The following is a 19,926-nucleotide window of genomic DNA, read 5'->3' as shown; positions in this document are numbered from 1 at the left end:
AACTGTTATAACTAACTAGAAATACCAATGTTTAAGACTTTAATAGTCAATTAAAAATGCCTGATTGAAAGCTAAGAGAAATTTGAACAGGTGAAATAGTTTTAGAAACCAGAAGCTTAGGAAAAAAGGACTAACTGAACTTAGAAAGTAGAGCTGGGACACTGTGAAATTGCCATATTTGAAATAAATGGTATCTTATTTTTCCTATATTAGTGACAGACTGGATATTGGACAGAGATCCACAAGAAGAGATACTCAAAGCATTCAAATTATTTGATGATGATGACTCAGGTAAAATAAGCTTGAGAAACCTGCGCCGTGTTGCTAGAGAACTGGGTGAAAACATGTCAGATGAAGAACTACGGGCTATGATTGAAGAATTTGATAAAGATGGAGATGGAGAAAGTAAGTATTGAACTGAACAAAACAAATCTCATCTTGCCTTGTTGTTTTTGTCTGGTTTGAGAAGTGACTGTAAAATGGTCAGTGTTAAATTCTTTGTTTGCCTTTTAATGACTTTCAGAACAAATTTGCTCAATTGACAAAATAAGAGATTGATTACTATTATTTATTTAATCATTTCTAACTCAGCAAACACATTTCGGGGCCTGGAAGTTAAGTTGGGTTCTTTCTTGTTTTAATATGATTACCGGTAACTACAATACAACTGAGGTATATTAGAGTCTAGTTAAGGTGCAGCTGAAGCTGAAAGTAATTGAGTCAAACATGGAACTTCATTATGCCATTTCTAGAATTGAACTACACTGCAGTCATTTCCACACAAATCAAGAAATACTTAATTTAATATGGTGAAATTGATAAATCCCGAAGGAAAACCACAAAGGATGTCCCTGAAGAGGCTATCCATAGGATTAATTGCTATATCTATTAGCAACTAAGGAGTTAGTGAAGGACTGTTAGTTAAGTATCTCTGCCTAAACAAGCCATATGTGAACATATCACATGGCTACCACTGCTAGGAAACAAGTGATGATAATGGTAGGTAGTTTTCATCATCAGTTAGAATGCTTGGTACTCTAATCAGATACTTTCTTTTGGGAATATCTTCATCTTTAAACAGGGTGACTGTAATTAAAAAAATCCTGTGAGGTCCTTCAAGTTTAAGTGAATTTGGTATTCAAAATTTGCTACATTAATAGGGCTGTAGGCTGAAATCCTCAATAGGTACAGCACACACAGCTGTAGGTGCAAGCCTCCTTCTTCCTCCCGTCAGCACCTTCACAGTTGACCTCAATGCTCTTTTGAAAAGAGGTTTTCTAAGGTTGAGAGAGTAGTTCAGTCTGCAAGCATATTAAGTCCTTGGCCTCTTTGCTGACATTGCCAACAAAGGTGCCAGTTGTGATGGTAACTTTTTGTTATATGGACACCTTGTAAGTAGGAATTGAATAGAGACCACCAATTTATTTCACAAAGATTACTGAGTTGCAACTACTTTGGGTCACTGCTGACATTTCTGAATTCAAAACGATGATCAAGCAGTGAAAGTCTCCATTTCCTATTATCCACAGAACCATTCATTCTTCTCATTAGATATTCAAGTGCAGGAATATATGTGGGAGATTGACAGCATAATATTTATCTATGACATTGTTTATCTGTAAGGTTTTATGTTTCTTCCAGTTCTCTAAAGCAAACTGATGCTGTTTCTTGCACTTAAAGATTCATTCTAAAAAAAAAAGAAATCTATGAATCATTGTTTAGCTCCAAACATCTGGGCTGTATAACAAAATCTTTCTTCTTTACTGCAACTCTCCCTGCTGAAAAAAATATCTAAAACTGACAACTAATATCATTTTTAAAATGCACTATAAATATAGAAATAACACCTCTTGTTCTAGCACAAAACAATACCTTTTTTACATAACTTCTTATGCAAAAAAGGTATTGTTTTGTGCTAGGACAAAGGTCCACTTACAACCAGTGCTAGTTTGTCCCCTTTCCCGTCCATTAGCGGAGGCTACCCAAATTTACTGGTTCTGTCCTTGGAAAGCAGAAATGGCAGTTGAAGTGCAGCTCCAGGGCATCATCCTCTCCTCTCTAACAGCTTCTGTGCTGGAGCTTCATGAGATCAGGTTTCTGTGGTATTTTGGGACCAGGAGTGGAATAGCATATGAAACCCACAAGTTCCAACTACACTAAATCACAACTTAATACTGCTTCAAGCAGCATTCAGTCTCCTGCAGCCTCTCAGGGGCTTCTAGTGTACAAACACGTTTAATAGCAATGTGCTGAGCATAAGCTCCAGCAGAGAAGTAAAGGAGAAAATTCTCCATACGTTTGCCTCTGCATCTGCTTCAGCCCCAGGAAAGGGGTCTGTAACTTTAGCCCCGTTGCTCAGGGCTGAAGCCCTCGGGCTTGGGCTTTGGCCCTGGGCCCCAGCAAGTGTAAGCCAGCCATGGTGACCCCATTAAAATGGGGTTGCAATCCACTTTGGGGTCTCAACCCACAGTTTGAGAACCGCTACCCTAGTGGCTGAGCTGCATGGATACACTTTGATATCAGGCAATGAGGTAGAATCTGGTAAGACTGAAAAGAAGGCTAAGTCCTAGCTATTTGATGATCTACTGCAGAGGTGGGGAACCTTTTTTTCTATCAGAGGCCATTGACTTACAGAAAAAAATCAATTGTGGGCCACACACAGTCCCCAGGGGGTGAAAGCGGGGTGCAGAGGGTCAGGGTTTCCCCCTGCGGCGTGGCAAGCCAGAACTCGTGGCTCCAGCCCCGCAGGATGGCGCAGAGGCTCAGGGCTTCCCCTAGAGTTGCTAACTTTCTAATTGCACAAAACCGAACACCCTTACCCTGTCCCCTGCCCTGCCCTGCCCTGCCCCTTCCATGAGGTTAGGTCCCTTCTCTGAAGCCCCGCCCCGCATTCACTCCAGCCCCACTCCCTCAGTTGCTTGCTCCCCTACCCTCACTCACTTTCACTGGGCTGGGGCAGGAGGTTGGAGTGTGGGAAGGAGTGAGGGCTCCACCTGTGGGTGCAGGCTCTGGGGTGGGGCCAGAAAAGAGGGGTTCAGGGTGCAGGATAGGGCAGGGGGTTGGGGTATCAGAGGGGATGCGGGCTCCACTGGAGGTGTGGGCTGTGGGATGAGGAGCTTGGGGTTCAGGCGGGGGCTCTGGGCTGTGGCCAAGGGGTTTGGAGTGCTGGAGTGGGCTAAGGGCTGGTGTGGGTTCCAGCTGGGGGTGTGGGCTTTGGGGTGGGACCAGGGATGAGGGGTTTGGGGTACAGGAGGGGGCTCTGGGCTGGGATGGGGGTTGGGGTGCGTGAGTGGATGTGGGCTCTGGGAGGGAGTTCCAACCTGGGGCAGGAGGTTCGGGGTGCAGAGTCTGGGAGGGTGTTTGGGTTCGGGAGGGATTCCAACCTGGGGCAGGGAGTTTGGGGTGCTAAGGCAGGTTCCCTGGCTCTGCACCGCTCCAGGAAGCGGCTGCCACGTCTGGCCCCCTTGGTGGAGACGCGGCCAGGCGGCTCTGAGCGTTGCACTGCCTCCCCTGCTCCCCTCTCCCTCCCAGCTCCCATTGGCCGAGGTTCCCGGCCAATGTGAGCTGCGGAGTTGGGGGCTGGGACAGCATGCGGAGCTTTCCTGATCATTCCTGCACCTAGGGGCCGGGCATGCCGGCCACTTCCAGGAAGCTGCGCAAAGCCAACCACACTTTTAATGGCCTGGCAACCCTAGCTCCCCCCACAGCAGGGTGAGCCAGCACTTGCGGCTCCAGCCCCATGTGGCGGCACCAAGGCTCGGGGCTTCCAGCCCACGGCATGGAGACTTGCCGCAGGCCAGATGAAATTAAGTAATGGGTTGGATGCAGTTCCCGAACCCTGATCTATGGGTCTACTACTAAAAATCATGACTGTGATGTACAACCTGTCTAGGACAAAGGGTGCCAGGCTGGGACTCTGCTGGGAGTCAAGAGTGATGTACTGGAAAACTGGCTTATTTGAGTCACACTGTGTGAACACCTCTTGAAAAACAGATTATGCACTTAAAATTGTAATCTAGCCATTACATGGTAACATACGGCAAAACACAAGTCATGTTTTTTCAGTAACTTTTCACACATTTCAGTGGCTTATGTCCTATGTCGGCAGAGTTGTAGCTTGAGGGGTAAGCATATGGCACAAAAAATATAATGCTGTACCAGTATGGGCTAGTTCTTGTTGTCCAAAGGATTCTGTAGATATATTCTGGGTATGGTATTTTTCTTTCTACAAAATAATAAAAATGCACTAGAACAGTAATGCAGTACACTAGTAGCACAATTTGAGACTCAATTGGTCTTTTGACCTGGGCTCTCAGATGTTGAGAGCTCCTGAAGAGGCAGTGTATTTCCCATGTGTGAGAACTTTACATTATTCTGCAGTGAGCTTTTGGTCAAATTCAGGATAAATATTGCTGGGCTGTGAAGGGAGACCAGACCTCCTTGATTGGCAACCTCAGCCTGATGATTGTTTCGGAAAAGGTTTAACTCAATCACGCGAGTTCTTTTGGAGTTTTGTGAACATGTAGGGGAAAATGTGTCTTAATTTCTTTGTAGACACTTTTAGGGTTGGATAAATGTTTAAAAAACAAACTTAACATTTGCTATGGTGACTCAGTGCAAAGTGCTTTTGACACATTCAAAGAGATTTAGTTAGTAAATTAAAAGAAACTCATTTTCTAAGTATAGTATTAAATGGCTTATATTTTCCATGTTTATGTTCAAAACAAGTCTCTAGTCTTATCAATATTCATTGCAAAGTCACAATTAATGCTAGATAGAGCCTAATTTTTAGTAAAGATGGGGAAAATCCAAAAGCAAGTAATAGAAAAACAGGGTTTTTGCAGTAAGAAGGAATATTGACTTACCCAAGCAAACACCTGTTCTAGATACTCTGACATCTTGTCTCCTTTGGGACATATCAATGTATTGGCATTTTTATGTTCTAGTTCTGTGCAACTAATTTCAGGTGGTCTACATAGCAAGCGTTATGACGCAATAGTATCCTAAAGCCTATATCTCTCTGCTCTATTTATGAGACTTCCATTGCCATAATATCAGAGCACCAACTACAATTATTTAAAATTAAAAATAACAATGGATCTTTCTTGCTTCCTGTAAGAGGAATAGCTTGATTAAGTTATAGGGACTGGTGTGCAAGTGGGCATATTGTATATCTGTGTGTACTGAAAAATTAGAGAGAAAGCTAAGCAGAAATCAGCTAAATAAGCCCCTTTTCTGTTTGAATCTGTTTTAATGAAGATGAAGACCTGATCTATTCAACAGAGTTGGGTCAGTGTAAGGCAGCTTACGTTGACCTAACTTAGTAAGCACCTACACTAAAATGTTGCACCTGCCAGTGTAACTCACCCTCTATGCCAACTTAACTCCACCACCACGAGAAGCATAACGCTTCGTTCAATGTAGTTGAGTCGACACAGTGTCAGTGTAGACACTGTGTTGTTTATGTTGACTTTAGTGGCCTCCAGGAGATGTCCCACAATGCTCTATGGTGACCACTCTGGTCATCGTTTTGAACTCTGCTGCCCAGTGGCCAGGTATAAAGGTGTACACCCGTCCCCTCTAAAGTCCTGTGAATTTTTGAAATACCATTTCCTGTTTGCTTGGGGTGGAGAGCTCACTTAGCAACTGCCTGGCTGACTATGCTGGCTCCATGCTGGAGACATGATCCTGCCTGTAATACACAGGAGTGGTGGAACTCCTGGATCTGTGGGGAGAAGAAGCTGTGCAGGCACAGCTCTGATCCAGCTGTAGAAACATCGATATCTATGAACAGATTGCTCAGGGATTGTAGGGGGAAGGGCTACAAGAGGGGCCCGCAGCAGTGCAGTGTGAAACACAAGGAGCTGCGGCAAGCATACCAGAAGGCAAAGGAGTCTAACAGTCACTTTAGTGCAGAGCTGCACACGTGCCACTTTTACAAAGAGCTGCGATCCCCAGACCCCACAACCATCTCCAAGAGCCCCATGGATACTTTGGAGGAGCTGGAGTTACAGGTCCCTGGAGTGAACACTGAGGAGGAGGAATATGGGAGATAAGCGATCGGGAGATCCAGTGGTTCAGCGAGCCAGGATCTGTTTTTCGACTCTAAAGCAGTCGAGCGAGTCCCTGCAGTCCAGCATGGGCGAGCCTGATGCATCGGAAGGAACCACAGATAAGTATGCAGTTTGCTTTGATATTACAGTGACATATCTATTCATTTACTCTTTTTTTTTAATCATGCTAGAAGAGAGAATTAAATATCCAATAGAGGTAGAGTTGCTATTTGCTTCTCATTCCCCTGTACAGTTAGAGGGAGCCCTGCAGAACAGTTTGTTTATGTGCACCGGGATGTCCCGTGAATCTTCCATAGAGATCTTGAGGAAACTTTCCTGAAAGTAGTCTGCAATCCTCTGCTGCAGGTTTCTGGAGAGGGCTGCCTTATTTCTTCTGCCGCGGTAGGACACTCTCCCATGCCACTCAGCAGTTACTTCAGCAGGCATTGTTGCAACACACAGGGTAACAACATATGGCCCCAGTCTGCAGCTGGGAGTGTGCAAGAACTGTTCCCTTTCAGCCTCTGTTACCCTCCAGAGTGAGAGATCTCTGCTGAAATCACCACCGCCTGTGGAAAACGGTGCCTGTATTCTGTTCAACTGCCCTATTTGCATGGCTGTGAGCTACATCCCACTTATTGTCCAAACTCCACACGCATCCCGTCCCTGGTCTGTACTCAGGGCTGGGACTTCTCCCGTGCTCTGTGAATCCCCAGGACCAGTGAGAATGTAGTGCTTGCAACTTGTGTGGATCAAAGGTAGTGAGTTCATTATTCCAAGTTTCCATTTATTTTGTGAATATATTCACAATAGAACCTCTGCACATTGCTGCTGGAAATGTGGCCTTGAGGGTCTCTCCATCCACGCCAGCAGAGCAACTCAGCCGGATAAGGAGCAGGAAGAGGACATAGGATGGCATGTTCCAAAAGAGCCTGCAAACCTCTGATGTTTCAGATACTCAGCACAGGTCTTGAAGGATCACCTTGGCGGACAGAGTGGACAAGGATATTACTACACACACGGAGCACTTGTTACAAGGTTCATATTGGGGTACAAAAAACAATGCCAGAGCACACTACAGCAACACGCATTACTGAGGCTCACTATTGAAATGGTCTTTCAAAGCCTCCCTGTGTAATATAGCTCCCTGTTGAGCTCTTCTTATAGCTGACTGCCTTTCAATCTTCACCCCAGCAGAAACTTTTCCTTCTTTGCTTTACAGATATTTTGAAGCACACAGCAGGCAGCTATAACCATTGGGATATTTTTTTCACTGAGGTCTAATCTCGTGAGTAGACTGTGCCAGCAGCCTTTCAAATGGCCAAAGGCACATTCAGCTGAGCCTATAATTGAAGTGCTCCTTGCTGCTGTTGAGGGGGTCAGTTTATGGCTTCATGGGCTACGGGAGAAAGGGGTAGACTGGGTTTCTAAGGATCAGCTTGGTAATTCTCTGGTCTGGAAAGAAAAGTCCCTGCTTGCAGCTTTCTGAACAGGCCTGTGTTCTTAAAGATGCAAGTGTCATGTGCCTTCCCCGACCATCCCACACTGATGTCAGTAAAACGTCACCGCTTGCAGTACCATGGGAAAGTAGCCCTTTATGTTGATGTACTCTGTGGCAATGTGGTCTGGTGCCAAAATAGGGATATGCGTGCCATCTGTTGCCCAACTGTAGTTCTGGAACCCCATTGCTGCAGAACCATCCACTATGTCCTGCATATTGCTCAGTCATAGTTCTTCACAGCAGGTCGCAGTTAATGGCCCTGCATGCTTGCATCACAGCAATCCCCACGGTGGATTTCCCAACTCCAAATTGATTCCCGATTGATCAGTAGCAATCTGGCATTGCAAGTTTCTATGCAGTGATTGCCGCTCACTTTTGCACTGTCAGTGCAGCTCTTATTTTAGTGTCACTGTGCTGGAGAGCTGGGGCGAGCTCTGCACACAAATCCAGGAATGTGGCCTTGTGCATCATCCTATATCTGCATAACACTGCAATCTCACCCATCGTTGCTTGTATCTCGGGCCCTGAACTGGCATCCCACCATCTGCAGCTGCTCTGTGAATGCCAACAACAACCTTGAATTGTTTCTTTTTATGTCCCACAGCAAGCTAAGCTCTAAAGAATTGTCACGGTCCCTGCAAGTCTGATGGCTCTGCAAATACTGCAGGATCAGATGCCCTGTGCTCACTACTCTCATCACAATAGTGCAGAGGTGTGCAGGATTCATGCTTTTCACACGCAGTGGATGTGCGGGTTTGTGGGACTTTTGAAAAGAGGCATGGAACATTATGGGATGCAGATAAAATTATGGGATGGAGAAAAGGGCATCATGAGACATTGAAACCATGTTTCCCATCGCCCCTGTGCAACTCAGTTACCTCCATGAGACATTGCTAACCCTTCCCAAAACACCCTGTGTTCAGAGGTAGCAAGTTGCACAGTGGGATAGCTAGCTATGGTGCACAGCTCTCTGCATCGATGCAGGCGCTGGTAGTGAGGACATGCACCACTGACACAAGGAGCATAGTGTGGAAACGCAAATGCGATTTAATTACTGTGGTGGCTGTACATTGTTGTAACTTAAGTTAACTTAATTTTGTAGTGTATACTTGCCTGTAGCTCCTTCAACCTGGTTGCAAATGAGGGCACTGTTAAAGGCACACAAGTTGACTTTCTCCTTCACAATAGTGGATGGAAGATGCAATTAAATTTCTATGACAGATGGTGAATAAAGCTTTCTGAACAGAGTTACTGATGCTGTCCCTATGTGTTTGTACAATGCTTAGCACAATGGGGTCCAATCCTGATTGGAACCAATATGGTCAGACAGAAAACAAATAAGTAATACTACTGTCTCTGACATTACCACTTTTCATCTTCTAATTCTTAATGTTTATGCTAGACATTTGAAGTACATGCAGATTATTCTGTTTATATTTTAGGAATTTGTGGGCAGAATTTGCAGGCCACTTTGGTAATTTGCTAGGTGTGTAGGGCTACACCCACTGTCTTTTTTTCTGAGAACAAAATTGATTGATTTAAAGTCAAATTCTGATCCCTGAATGTACATTTCATGTGGCTTGATAAAAAGCCACTGTGGACTCTCAGTGGATCCGAAAATTAACTCTGTAAACAAGGGGTGTGCAAACTTCAGCCCACGAGCCGAATCTGGCCCGCGAGCTTCACCATGCGGTTTGGCCCCGCTCCAGCTGGGGCACTGAGTCGGGGGCCGCACCACACGGCTCGGCCCTCCTCGGGCCGGGGTGCTGGGTCGGGGGCCGCACCACACGGCTCGGCCCTCCTCCGGCCGGGGTGCTGGGTCGGGGGCCGCACCACACGGCTCGGCCCTCCTCCAGCCAGGATGTTGTGCCAGAGCCGAGCCACATGGTGCAACCAGGGAGCTGGGCTGGCGGCTGACCCACTCCAGCTGGAGCGCTGGGTGGGGGGCCACACCATGCGGCTCCCGGAATCCGCAGCATGGCCCCACTCGGGCTCCTACGCACTCCAATGGGAGCCGCAGGGGGATGCCTGCGGATGGGCAGCGTTCAGAGCTGCCTGGCTGCGCCTCTGCCTAGGAGCTGGAGAAGGGACATGCCATTGCTTCCAGGAGCCGCTTGAGGTAAGCACCACTTGGAGCCTGCATCCCCTGAGCCTCTCCACACACCCCGATCCCCATCCTGCTCTCCAAACTCCTCGATCCCAGCCTGGAGTACCCTCCAGCACCCCAAACCTCTCATCCCCACCCCAGAGCCTGCACCCCCAGCTGGAACCTACACCCCTTTCCACAGCCCTGATCCCCCTCCTGTCCTCCGAACCCTTCGTCCCAACCCAGAGCACCCTTGTACACCCCAAATTCCTCATCCCCAGAGACCGCACCCCCTCATTTACCCCAACTCCAATTTTGTGAGCATTCATGGCCCACCATACGATTTCTATTCCCCATTTTGGCCCTCGGGCCAAAAAGTTTGTCCACCCGATGTAAAGCAATAACATGTATGCAGGAACAATGTCTCTCTTATCCCAGTGCTTACCTAGAGAAGTGAAAAAGGCATTAATATTGTTTCTAAGAAATTTTTTCGTGCAGTTTACTTACTTTAATTTGTGGCAGCATCTCCCTTTTCTCTCTCCCCTCCCCCCAATATTAAAAATGTAACTTATACATTTCTTAGTCAGCTTGTAATTTTCAGCAGGACAAAAAACTGTGTGCCATGATGCACATTGATACTTGTTTATCATATGTCTACTAGTAAACGTGAAGCATATCCATATTTTAAAAACGTGTATCCATGTTTTACTACTTAAAATGTAATACATTACTACATAGCTTAGAAAATAAACTTCTGTGCTTGCGTGCATTACACAGCAGCTGATTTTACATGATATACACCAAATATTGAACTGTAACTGACTATATGTTAATATTATAATCGAGACCAAGTGGATTGGCATGCATCCTCTCTTTTGGTTTCTTAAACCTGTCTTTTTGCTTTTCCCTATATCCTTCAGCCTCCACCTTTTCTAGAAACCAACAAACTTTATCTTGTAGTCATTTATACCCTATATATTGTATACATCTACTCCAGTAATGTATTCCATACGTCTGTTGTCTTTAATATTAAATGTTTTGGTCTGTGTTGCCTATTTATTCCTAGTTTCTAATTGGTGGGATTATCCTTTTAGTACTTGAACACTTTATCAGCATATACATTTTTTTTAACCTTAATCCTAGTTATAATTTTGACCAGTCTCTGTTCAGTCATCATTTACTATTACATTCTAAGACAAAACTACATTAAAATGGATTTAATGTGGAGAGTAAATATCAGTAAGTTAAGGGTGGGAGGGAATAACAGGGTTTAAAAGAAATCCAAACACACTGATCTATGGAAATGCACAGTTAGGTCATCCATTCAACCTTAACTCTGTCCTGTAGCGTGCGATTATGAGCAAGACATTTCAGTGTTTTGCTCACAGATTATATTAAAGTGATTGTTAAAGACTTATTGATATTTTTCCCTTTATCTTGTCATGACAGGTTAGAACTTTTGGGTGCTTTAACTATATGAATATCCACTGTTTAACATGTTTGGCTTTCATTTACATGTAAATTTAACTCTGGAATTTACATGTAAATTTAACTTTTGCAGTGCTTAGTTGGGGATATTAAGTACAACATCCCTATAACTTTCACTCTTAAGGTAATGACATGAACTCTTACCTTAAGTTGTTTTTTTCTTTTTGGTCTTGGAATTTTCTTGATTTTGAAAACTTCCAAATAGAACAAGGTTTGCATAAACACTAAGCAAGAAACCCAGAAAGAATGCTTCCAAGTAATATTTATTAGATTTGAATATATGTAATATCAGCCTTCAACAACTTGTGTGCAGATTAGCTTAAGAGGAGGAAGTATAGTGATTGGTGGAGTTACCTCTGATGTCAAAATGGCTCTTCAAGAATTACTTCAGCTCTAGGTCTGAACCTTTATGTAGCACAGGGATTCTCAAACTGTGGGTCACGACCCCATTTTAATGGGGTCTCCACGGTTGGTGTTGGCCCTGGGCCCCAACAAGTCTCAAGTCTGGGCCCCACTGCCCAGGGCTAAGGTTACATGCCCCCTGCCCAGGGCAGAAGCCCTTGGACTTCAGCTTTGGCCCCTCCCTTCCTCCCAGCCCGGGGCAATGGGGCTCAGTCTTCGGTCCCCCACTCCTGGGGTCGTGTAGTAATTTTTGTTGTCAGAGGGGGTCACGGTGCATTGATGTTTGAGAACTGATGTAGCCTATAGAATCATAATGATTGGATACAACAATCAGTAATAACTTCACTTAGTTACAGCTTAATTTCTTCAAATTTAGCTTGTGTATAAGATTTTAATTAATTTTAACCATATGGAAAGTTTGAAACATGGTTGTTTTGACGTTTCACTCCATATTCTTTATGAAAATATGCTTCTAATGTGGATATGACATAACAGATATACTTTATGCAAGATGGGTCTTGTAAGATGTAGTTGGAAAGGTTATGATTTACTGAATGTGATTATCCCATTTGTATGCATGTTTCATTTCTGTATCTAAAATTAGGAATATAGATTATAACAATTACAACTGGGTGTGTATTGGGAAGACACCCACCAGATGACAGGCCATCAGATTTGATGGGTCATCAGGAAGGAACAACAAGACCATGAAGATACTAATCTCTCTCCTTCCTGGGAGGCATCCCGGATGTAACTGTGACACTACTAGGTCAGGTGGTCTTGTCACCTGATACTAAACATTATCTGGGACGACTTGTAACTTTCCACTGAAAGGGAAGGGGAGTCAAGTTTGTGAAACAAAGGATTCCCACCTTATGTCTTATTTAAGGGTGGAGAAGGAGGCAAACGGGACTGCTCCTCTCCATGGCCTGTCTGCCCAAGAAGAAAGACTGCTAAAGACACCTGAAGGGAAGGCAAGGGGGTTGCGGGGGAGGGAAGGGAGTCCAGACTGAGACAGGAGTCCAGTCTGAAAAGAAATATAACTGGAACTCTAAATCACAAAAACTTTGCAACTTGCCTAAAATAATATTTAGGGTATTTTGTAACCTGCTTCTTAAGTACATTGAACTTAGCTTGTGTATTTTGTTTTATTTGCTCAGTAATCTTTGTTCTCTCTTATATTCACTCAAAATTATCTTTTTATGGTTAATGAAATTATTTCTTGTCTATAATATAAACCCATTTGTACAATTCACAATGGGCGTGGAGGGGTTGGTGGTAAAAGGCTGTGCATACCTTCCTCCACATTGAGGGAGGAGGCAGATTTCATAATATACCTTTGGGTCTGAACTCCAAGGGAAGTGGACACCTGCTGGGGGCAACTCCCTTCAACTGAGCCTTCCCAGAACTGATATTCATGTCTATTTCGTTCTGCAGTTGGGTGTGGCCCTGCCTCTGTGTGTATTGGAGGAGGCTTAATAGCTTGGCTTAGCAAGACAGGTACAAAGGGTCCCCAGGCTAGCATAACAGGCAGGCTCAGTGGTATCTCAGCACATCAGGTGGTGCTTAGTAGGCAGGATAGTGTGCACAGCTTATTGCCCTGAAATACTGGTGGTGATTTTAAGTGAGTTTTAAATGTGGTGACTAGAGAGCAGACAAAGTGGTTACTGGTTTGTTATTTTCGGGAAGGGAAGTAGAGGCAGAAAAATGACTGAAAGTGAAGTTACCAAAATGTTGGTGCTTTACAGATTGGAAGTAGAAGAAAGCAAAAAAATGCATAAGAGATAGTTAGAATTAAAACAGATGGAAATTGATGAGCAAAGGACTGCACATCAGAGAGCCCTGGAACTGAGGCAGCTATAGTCTGATAAAGAAATGGGGGTGGATTTCATAATATAACTTTGCATCTGCACTCCAAGGGAGGTGGATACCTCAGTGCTAGGGCAAGTCCCTTAAGCTGAGCCTTCCCAGAACTGATCTCAGTGTCTGTTTCGTTCTGCAATTGTGTGTGGCCCTGCCTGTGTGTGTGCTGGAGGAGGCTTAGTAGCCTGGCTCAGCAAGACGGGGAAAAAAGGGTGCCCAGGCTGGCATAGCAGGCAGGCTCAGCAGTATCTCAGCACATCAGGTGATGTCCTTAGGAGGGCAACCCATCACAGTTGTTGTTCCATTATTAAAATGATTCGGGGCAAAGGAAACACTGTAACAGAAGCTAAATTTCTTAAGACTCCAGTTTAATTTTAACTCAGACTAATTAACAAATGTACTTGTAAATTCATTGTAAGTACTATAATTTTGGGGAAGATATATATGAAAAATACACTAACAAAACAGTTGAATCCCTGTTTTAAATGCAAACTGAAATTCAGCCATAATCATGGAGAGACACTAACACCTCCACCATGAAGGATTTTTTTTCCAGTGATGGAAATGTTAAATGTATTCAACATTTCTTATAATGTCTCTCTTTCTATATAAGAGTGATCAGAACTGTGCACAATATTCCAAACTGCACTTCTACAGTCTCTCTTTAATAGTTTATCTTTTAAAATTACTTCTTATAATAGGTAAATAGAACTATTGCTATGGCAAGATGATATTGGTGTGCCCTGAGCTTCTGGCTTCAGTGACTTCTTTAGTAATACCTAAATACTGAACTTTTGGCTTACATTTTTAAAAATTGTGAAAACAGTGTTGTGAATACGCTTCATTAAATAAAATGTATTAGCTTGTTATAAATTGGAAGCAAAAAATCCAGACCTGTGTTTATTAACTTCAATGTGCATTGGATCAATGTCTAAGAATATAAAAGGGGAAGCTTTAAAATAAAATGTGCAACATGTACATAAAATATTTTCCTGTCATAATTATAGACCTCTACTGTGCTTGTCTAATTACCTTTGTCTCTCTTACCACAGTCAACCAGGAGGAGTTCATTGCTATTATGACCGGAGATGTTTAAAGTTACAAGAAAATGAACTCAACAACAAAAAGGGAGGATTATTGGCTGTTAACATTGCAATTGCCATCTTATGGTTCTGTTTATTTCTGTAGTTGGACCCATGCAAAAAAATTATTTTCCTCAAAGGACCAAAATAAACATATGTTTTATGTACTGATACTCAGTAATTTGTAACATTAATTTTTAGAGTAAGCAGTGTTAAGTTTCTGAAATGTTTGAGTATTCATTTGTAAAATAGCTTTGTATGAGATTTCTAAATTAAATCATATTATAAAAATCTTTTGAAGTTTACTTTGTTAGCAGTAGCTGTGGCCTTAGTTTTGATATATAAAGTTTTAACATTTCCATTTTTAATAAAATGTTCTTTTATTATTGGTATTTGAAAGTTTTGTTGTGTTTTTGTGTTGAATCCAAAACTGAATTGTACTGTAACTTAAATTGTTAGTCTTAAATATGCTTTATTTTTCAAAAGTAACGGTGGATTCTTTTGTTGGGTATATATAGTTGCACCTCCGTTGTGTGTCATGACTTATTAAATGAGCAAGCATTCTTCACAGTTACATAGATGAATTCTACTAGTTTTGCATCACCTACATACCCTGGTTTTCTGTGTGATGGTAAACAGTATCAGAAAATGTGAGTAATTCTGAAGTCCCTTATTTTTTTTTCTGCTCTATGGGTGAGACTGCAATATCTGTTTTTGTTTAATAGGAACTAAAGTGCTCTTAAGGAGGCACACATTTTTTCCTACAAAGTGCCTGCTAAAATAACCACTGGAATTTTAAGCCTGTTTAATCTTTGGAATTCTTGGCCTCTGGAAACTGGTTCATTTTTTGTTCTGTATAGATACCAATTTTAGGTAGATTGAAGTGTTCTCCAGTGCCTCAGCATAGTGCAGTGCTTTTTCAGCAATAGATGAGGAAAAAGTTTCAGCTATCTTACCAAAAAATGACTTGTGCTCACTTGGTAAGGCATTCTCAGTGATCAGTTCTATTCCTTCTGACTGTAAGGTGATACAGTTAGTAAGAGGCCAGTGTTTTGGTGTCGATTCCAAAATTTCAGGCAACATTCTAGGATCTAGGCAGAACCCTATGGATTTTGGGAAAAATCAGAAAACCAAAAGGGGAAAAATGGGGGACACATGATGTCCCTGATATGTTTAGCAGAGCCAGGGCTTGAAGCACCTCTGCAATTTTCTATAAATCAAACACCTGGTTAATGGCACCAGTGAACACCTTTCAGCATAATCACACCCCTAGCTCATCACTGCCCATCCTCCCAATAGAGTTTAACATGCTGACACTCCTGAATGATTTACAATAGAATTTCAGTTATGAATACCACAGGAATGGAGGTTGTTCATAACTCTGACATGTTCGTAACACCAAACAAAACATTGATTGTTCTTTTTAAAGTTTACAACTGCTAATTGACTTTGCTTTCATACTTTACTCTGCAGAAGAAAAATGCTGTTTTTAACCATCTTAATTAAAATGAAACAAGCACAGAAACAGTTTCCTTACTTTGTCAAAAAAAAATTTAAACTTTCCCTTTATTTTTATTAGTTTGTTTAACACAGTACTGTACTGTATTTGCTTTTTTTTTTTTTTTTTTTTTTTTTGTCTTTGCTGCTGCCTGTTCTGTACTTCTGGTTCCAAATGAGGTGTGTGATTGACTGGTCTGTTTGTAACTCAGACTAGATCCTCAGAGTTAGAAACGCCAATCTCCCAGTCAGACAGAAGGGAAATAATTGCTTTCCTTCTGGTAGCCACCTAGCAGATGGGGTGGCAGGGAATGTTTAGCCAGCACGAGAAGCCAGAGGGAGGGAAGAGAGGAGGGCTGGAGGCTTCAGCCATTCCTTCCTCCCTCCTACCACACAACCTTCTCAAAATCTGCTCCTTGGTGGTGGACACCAGTTGTCTGCTGTCCCTTCCATGCAGGGAGGAAGAAAGGTACTGGGCATTAGTGAGGAAAAAGGGTGAGAGACAGAGTTCTTGGCATAGGAAGCAGGGGAGGAAGGAATGAGAGGGAACAGAGCCCCTGGTATTTCGGGGGGGGGGGATTGGGGAACCCTGGTAAGGGGAAATAGGAGTACACACAGTTCCTGGCTTTGGAGAGGATAGGGTAGCCTGATATGGGAGAAGGGCAAATTGGGGGCAGAGGGAAAGATTGGTGGATGCTGGAATGGGGGGCACACAGAGGTTTTGGGTTGGGAGAGAGAATGAGACCCTGGTATGGGGATATCAGAATCAGGGTACTCCCACACACAGCCCCGATATGGGGGAAAGGGGAGCCACCTGGAACTACTGGCATGGAGGGGGAAGATGGGGGAAAGGGACATAGAGCCCTTGCATGTGGCAGAGGAGGAAATTGGGGATACACAGAATCCCAAGCATGAGGGATGGGGTGAGGGAATTTGCACGGAGTGCCTGAAATAGAGGAGGATGGAAGGGTGACACACACAGGGGACTTAGGGTGATAGGGCCAAGTGGAGGGATGCAAGGAGCCCCTAGTGTGTGTAGTGGGCTTGGCCTACAGAAGCTACAAAGTGTACGACCCCGTAGTTATTATTTTTATTACTGTTGCACCTATGAGCCCTGGTCATTGACCTGGACCTCATTGTGCTAGGTACAAAAAGATGCTCCCTGTTCCAAAGAGTTTACAATCTAAGAATAAGAGAAGAGATAACAGCTAGATGCTGATAGATGGGGGAGTGCAAAAAAATAAATGATACAGTGGAATCATGACACTTTGGTACCTGTTTTGTTTTAATATTTCAGGACCTGGTTTTGGTGCTTTCATTGCAGCACCACAAGTGTTTGTTACCTGCCATCATTTAAATGCTTCCCTACCTGTCTTTCTCAGCACTTTAAATCTTTTCTCTGTGCCTTAGTTTTGCTGGTTCATTTTTTGCTGGTTTTTCTTGGTGCTCTAGTACTACCATTGCTCTCAGCTGACACTGGTGCCAAAGGTTTTTAGCACTTCCACGTTTGCTGTATTGTTTCTTTTTTGGGGGTCTGACACCTTCGTCCTTGCTTGTCTGTTGGCCTAGTGTTTCAATACACTAGCATTCTTTTTTCCCCCTTTGCCTCATATCAACACAGGAAGAAAGACTTCTTAGCAAGTCCAAATCAAGTCAGTGTGGCAGAACAGTATCAAAGATGGATCAGCATCATGGTAACTTCTGCCTGAAAGTCTACTACATTGTGCAGAAATGCCGGTTATGCTTGCAAATGTAAAACCTAGCATCTAAGAAATAGGATGCAATTCTAAGCCCTTCTTTAGTTACCCTAAGAAACTCTTGTAAGCATGGCATTAATCAGGTTTCAAATTATAAACCTACAAAGCAAAAGCCTAAGTCAACAAAAACCGTGCCCGCCTGGATCCACAAAGGGACTTTGGAGTTCTAAAGCTTGACTTTTAGGCACCTAGCCACCCAGTGGAATTCATAAATCCTGAGTTAGGTACCTAGGTTCCCTATACAATGCCTGGGGAGAGAGAGGCATATGAGAATGGGATCCACATAAACCAGCAAGCTAGATGGGGGGGGGACCCACCTCACCTAGCCAGTACCACTTGCCAAAAAGAGAGGTGTGTCCTAAACTCTGCCTCTCAGGGCTGGGGGGAGTGCTTGCAATCCACAGCTTGGAACCCTCTCTTGGAGGGGAGGCATCTTAGGTACCTAAGCCAGCCATTTCTTGGAGGAACAGTGGCAGTGCACACCTAACTCCACAAAAGCTGGCCTGAGGGGTAGAGGATAAGCCCTAACCTCTAGGCTTTGGGAGATTCTGAAGTGGATCTCTTGCAAACTCTCCTTTTGAAGCTGTGCATAAATTATTAAATTTGTATTGGACCACAGAGCCTGGTCTGTTAGTCCAATGGCTAGGGCACACACCTTATCAGCTCGGGGAATTGAACTAGACTTGCCCACGTCCCAGCTGAGTAACCTTTAGCACTGTGACAGTTGGGAAACTTCTTCCCTCCCCGCCAGGATGTTTTATGTGCAGTTAAGTTAGCTCTGAATGCACCTACTAAAGTGGCCTGCCCAGCTTCACCTGGTTTGAGGTTCATGCCTGGGAGCAGGGCTTAGGGGTGTGACAAGCATCCAGGTACCAGCCTGGGACAGCAGTGGGCATGCCCAGAGGCAGAATCTTAGTCACCTAGGCAACTTGTACAGTGTAAATTTAGGCACATACAGGATTAGGTGGCCACTGAATGAGGATTTTGTGGATTGCAGTAACACCTAAATCTGGGCGTTAGAGCCCAGATTTTTAAAGGTATATAGGTGTTGTTGCACTCAGTGTTGCACCACCTTATGGGTTTAGGAGCCTAAATCTCATTTTCAAAAGGAATGTACACAGTCTAAATCCCATCAATTGATGGAATTCAGACTCCTAAGTGCCTAAATCACTTTTGAAAATGAGATTGTGGCTCCACACCAGTTAGGGATTATGATGCTGAGTGCAACAACACCTAAATATCTTTTAAAATCTGTGTCTTAGTGCTTAAGTCCCTTTGTGGAAATGGGCTTCAGTGCTGGGAATCAATGCCAGCATTGCCCACTTTGGCACAGACCTAAATTCTCCCTGTTGAGCCCAGCAGGGACTCTCTGGTGTGTCTAGCACTATCAAAGCTAACGCTTCTGCCAAATGTCTGCTCCCCAGAGCATCCAGGACCTTGGTACAAGAGACCCTAGGTATGGGGTGCAGAAGAAAAATCCAAAAGTTTCCCAACACACTAGTCAAAGCACCTGCCTTCATTAACTGTAGAGAGGCCTCCAGATTTTCCTATGCTGTTTCTGTGTACTGAAATCAAAGAGGAAAAGGTGAATCTGCGGCACAGTAAGGCTGCCATAAAGCCCACAATTCCAGATTTCAGGCATTTCCCTCATCTTGTGTTTTCTGGGGCATCAAGAAAAATGTCCAGTATCACGAGACTCATGATAAAATCGCAAGAGTTGGCAAGAGTGAAGTGCAGAATATAATGGTATTCTGGTATGAATATAATCTATATAATTTTCCGTGTTTATTTCTATTTAGTATAGGGAAATTCTTGTAGTTCGGTACTACAGCATGGTATCTCCTCATACATTAGACTTTTAATGGTGACCGCTGTGCAGGGAAATGCAACTTCCCTTACTCCAAAATCAGCCATATCTAAAGCAAGAGCTACATTTTTCCTTTGTACTTGTTCATTAGGTCAGGAGTTCTAACAGTTAATGGCTGTCACAAGCAAAATTTTTCCAGAGGTCGTGTTCTGTACCACTCTTGCTGGGAGATAATTGCCATTGAAGTAAGTCTGCAGGGATGTTGAGAAGGTTTTCATCATTGAGTAACAAAAGGGAAATGGTCCCTCATAGAAAAAAGAGAGGTCAATGTTTCAAGTTCTTCTAGCATCCCCAAGTTATATCAAGGGGAAATCTGTACAGATTCCATTG

The 19,926-nt window shown here is 43.5% G+C and overlaps 1 protein-coding gene across 5 annotated transcripts in view; it reads left to right on the top strand.

Moving 5' to 3' along the window:
• Nucleotides 1–14,867, top strand: part of CETN3 (centrin 3) — a 28,342-nt gene extending 13,475 nt beyond the window's left edge. The window contains exons 4-7 of one of the 5 annotated variants that reach the window (XR_006281303.1): nt 214–405; nt 11,090–11,252; nt 12,968–13,030; nt 14,446–14,867. Coding sequence is in view for 3 of the 5 variants with exons in the window: in XM_043514438.1 (XP_043370373.1) it covers nt 214–405; nt 12,968–13,032; nt 13,599–13,709 (368 nt within the window). In the remaining 2 variants the exon portion in view is untranslated. Of the gene's footprint in view, nt 1–213; nt 406–11,089; nt 11,253–12,967; nt 13,033–13,598 lie in introns of all 5 variants that reach the window. The other 4 variants (XR_006281302.1, XM_043514439.1, XM_043514438.1 and 1 more) reach the window with 4 other exon arrangements.
• The last annotated feature ends 5,059 nt before the right edge of the window (nt 14,868–19,926 follow it).

The sequence above is a fragment of the Dermochelys coriacea genome, chromosome 5, assembly GCF_009764565.3.
Source record: "Dermochelys coriacea isolate rDerCor1 chromosome 5, rDerCor1.pri.v4, whole genome shotgun sequence".
In the NCBI taxonomy this organism is placed as follows: Eukaryota; Metazoa; Chordata; order Testudines; family Dermochelyidae; genus Dermochelys; species Dermochelys coriacea.
Note: the sequence above shows the minus strand (reverse complement) of the source record. Positions and strands in the feature narration are given on the sequence as shown.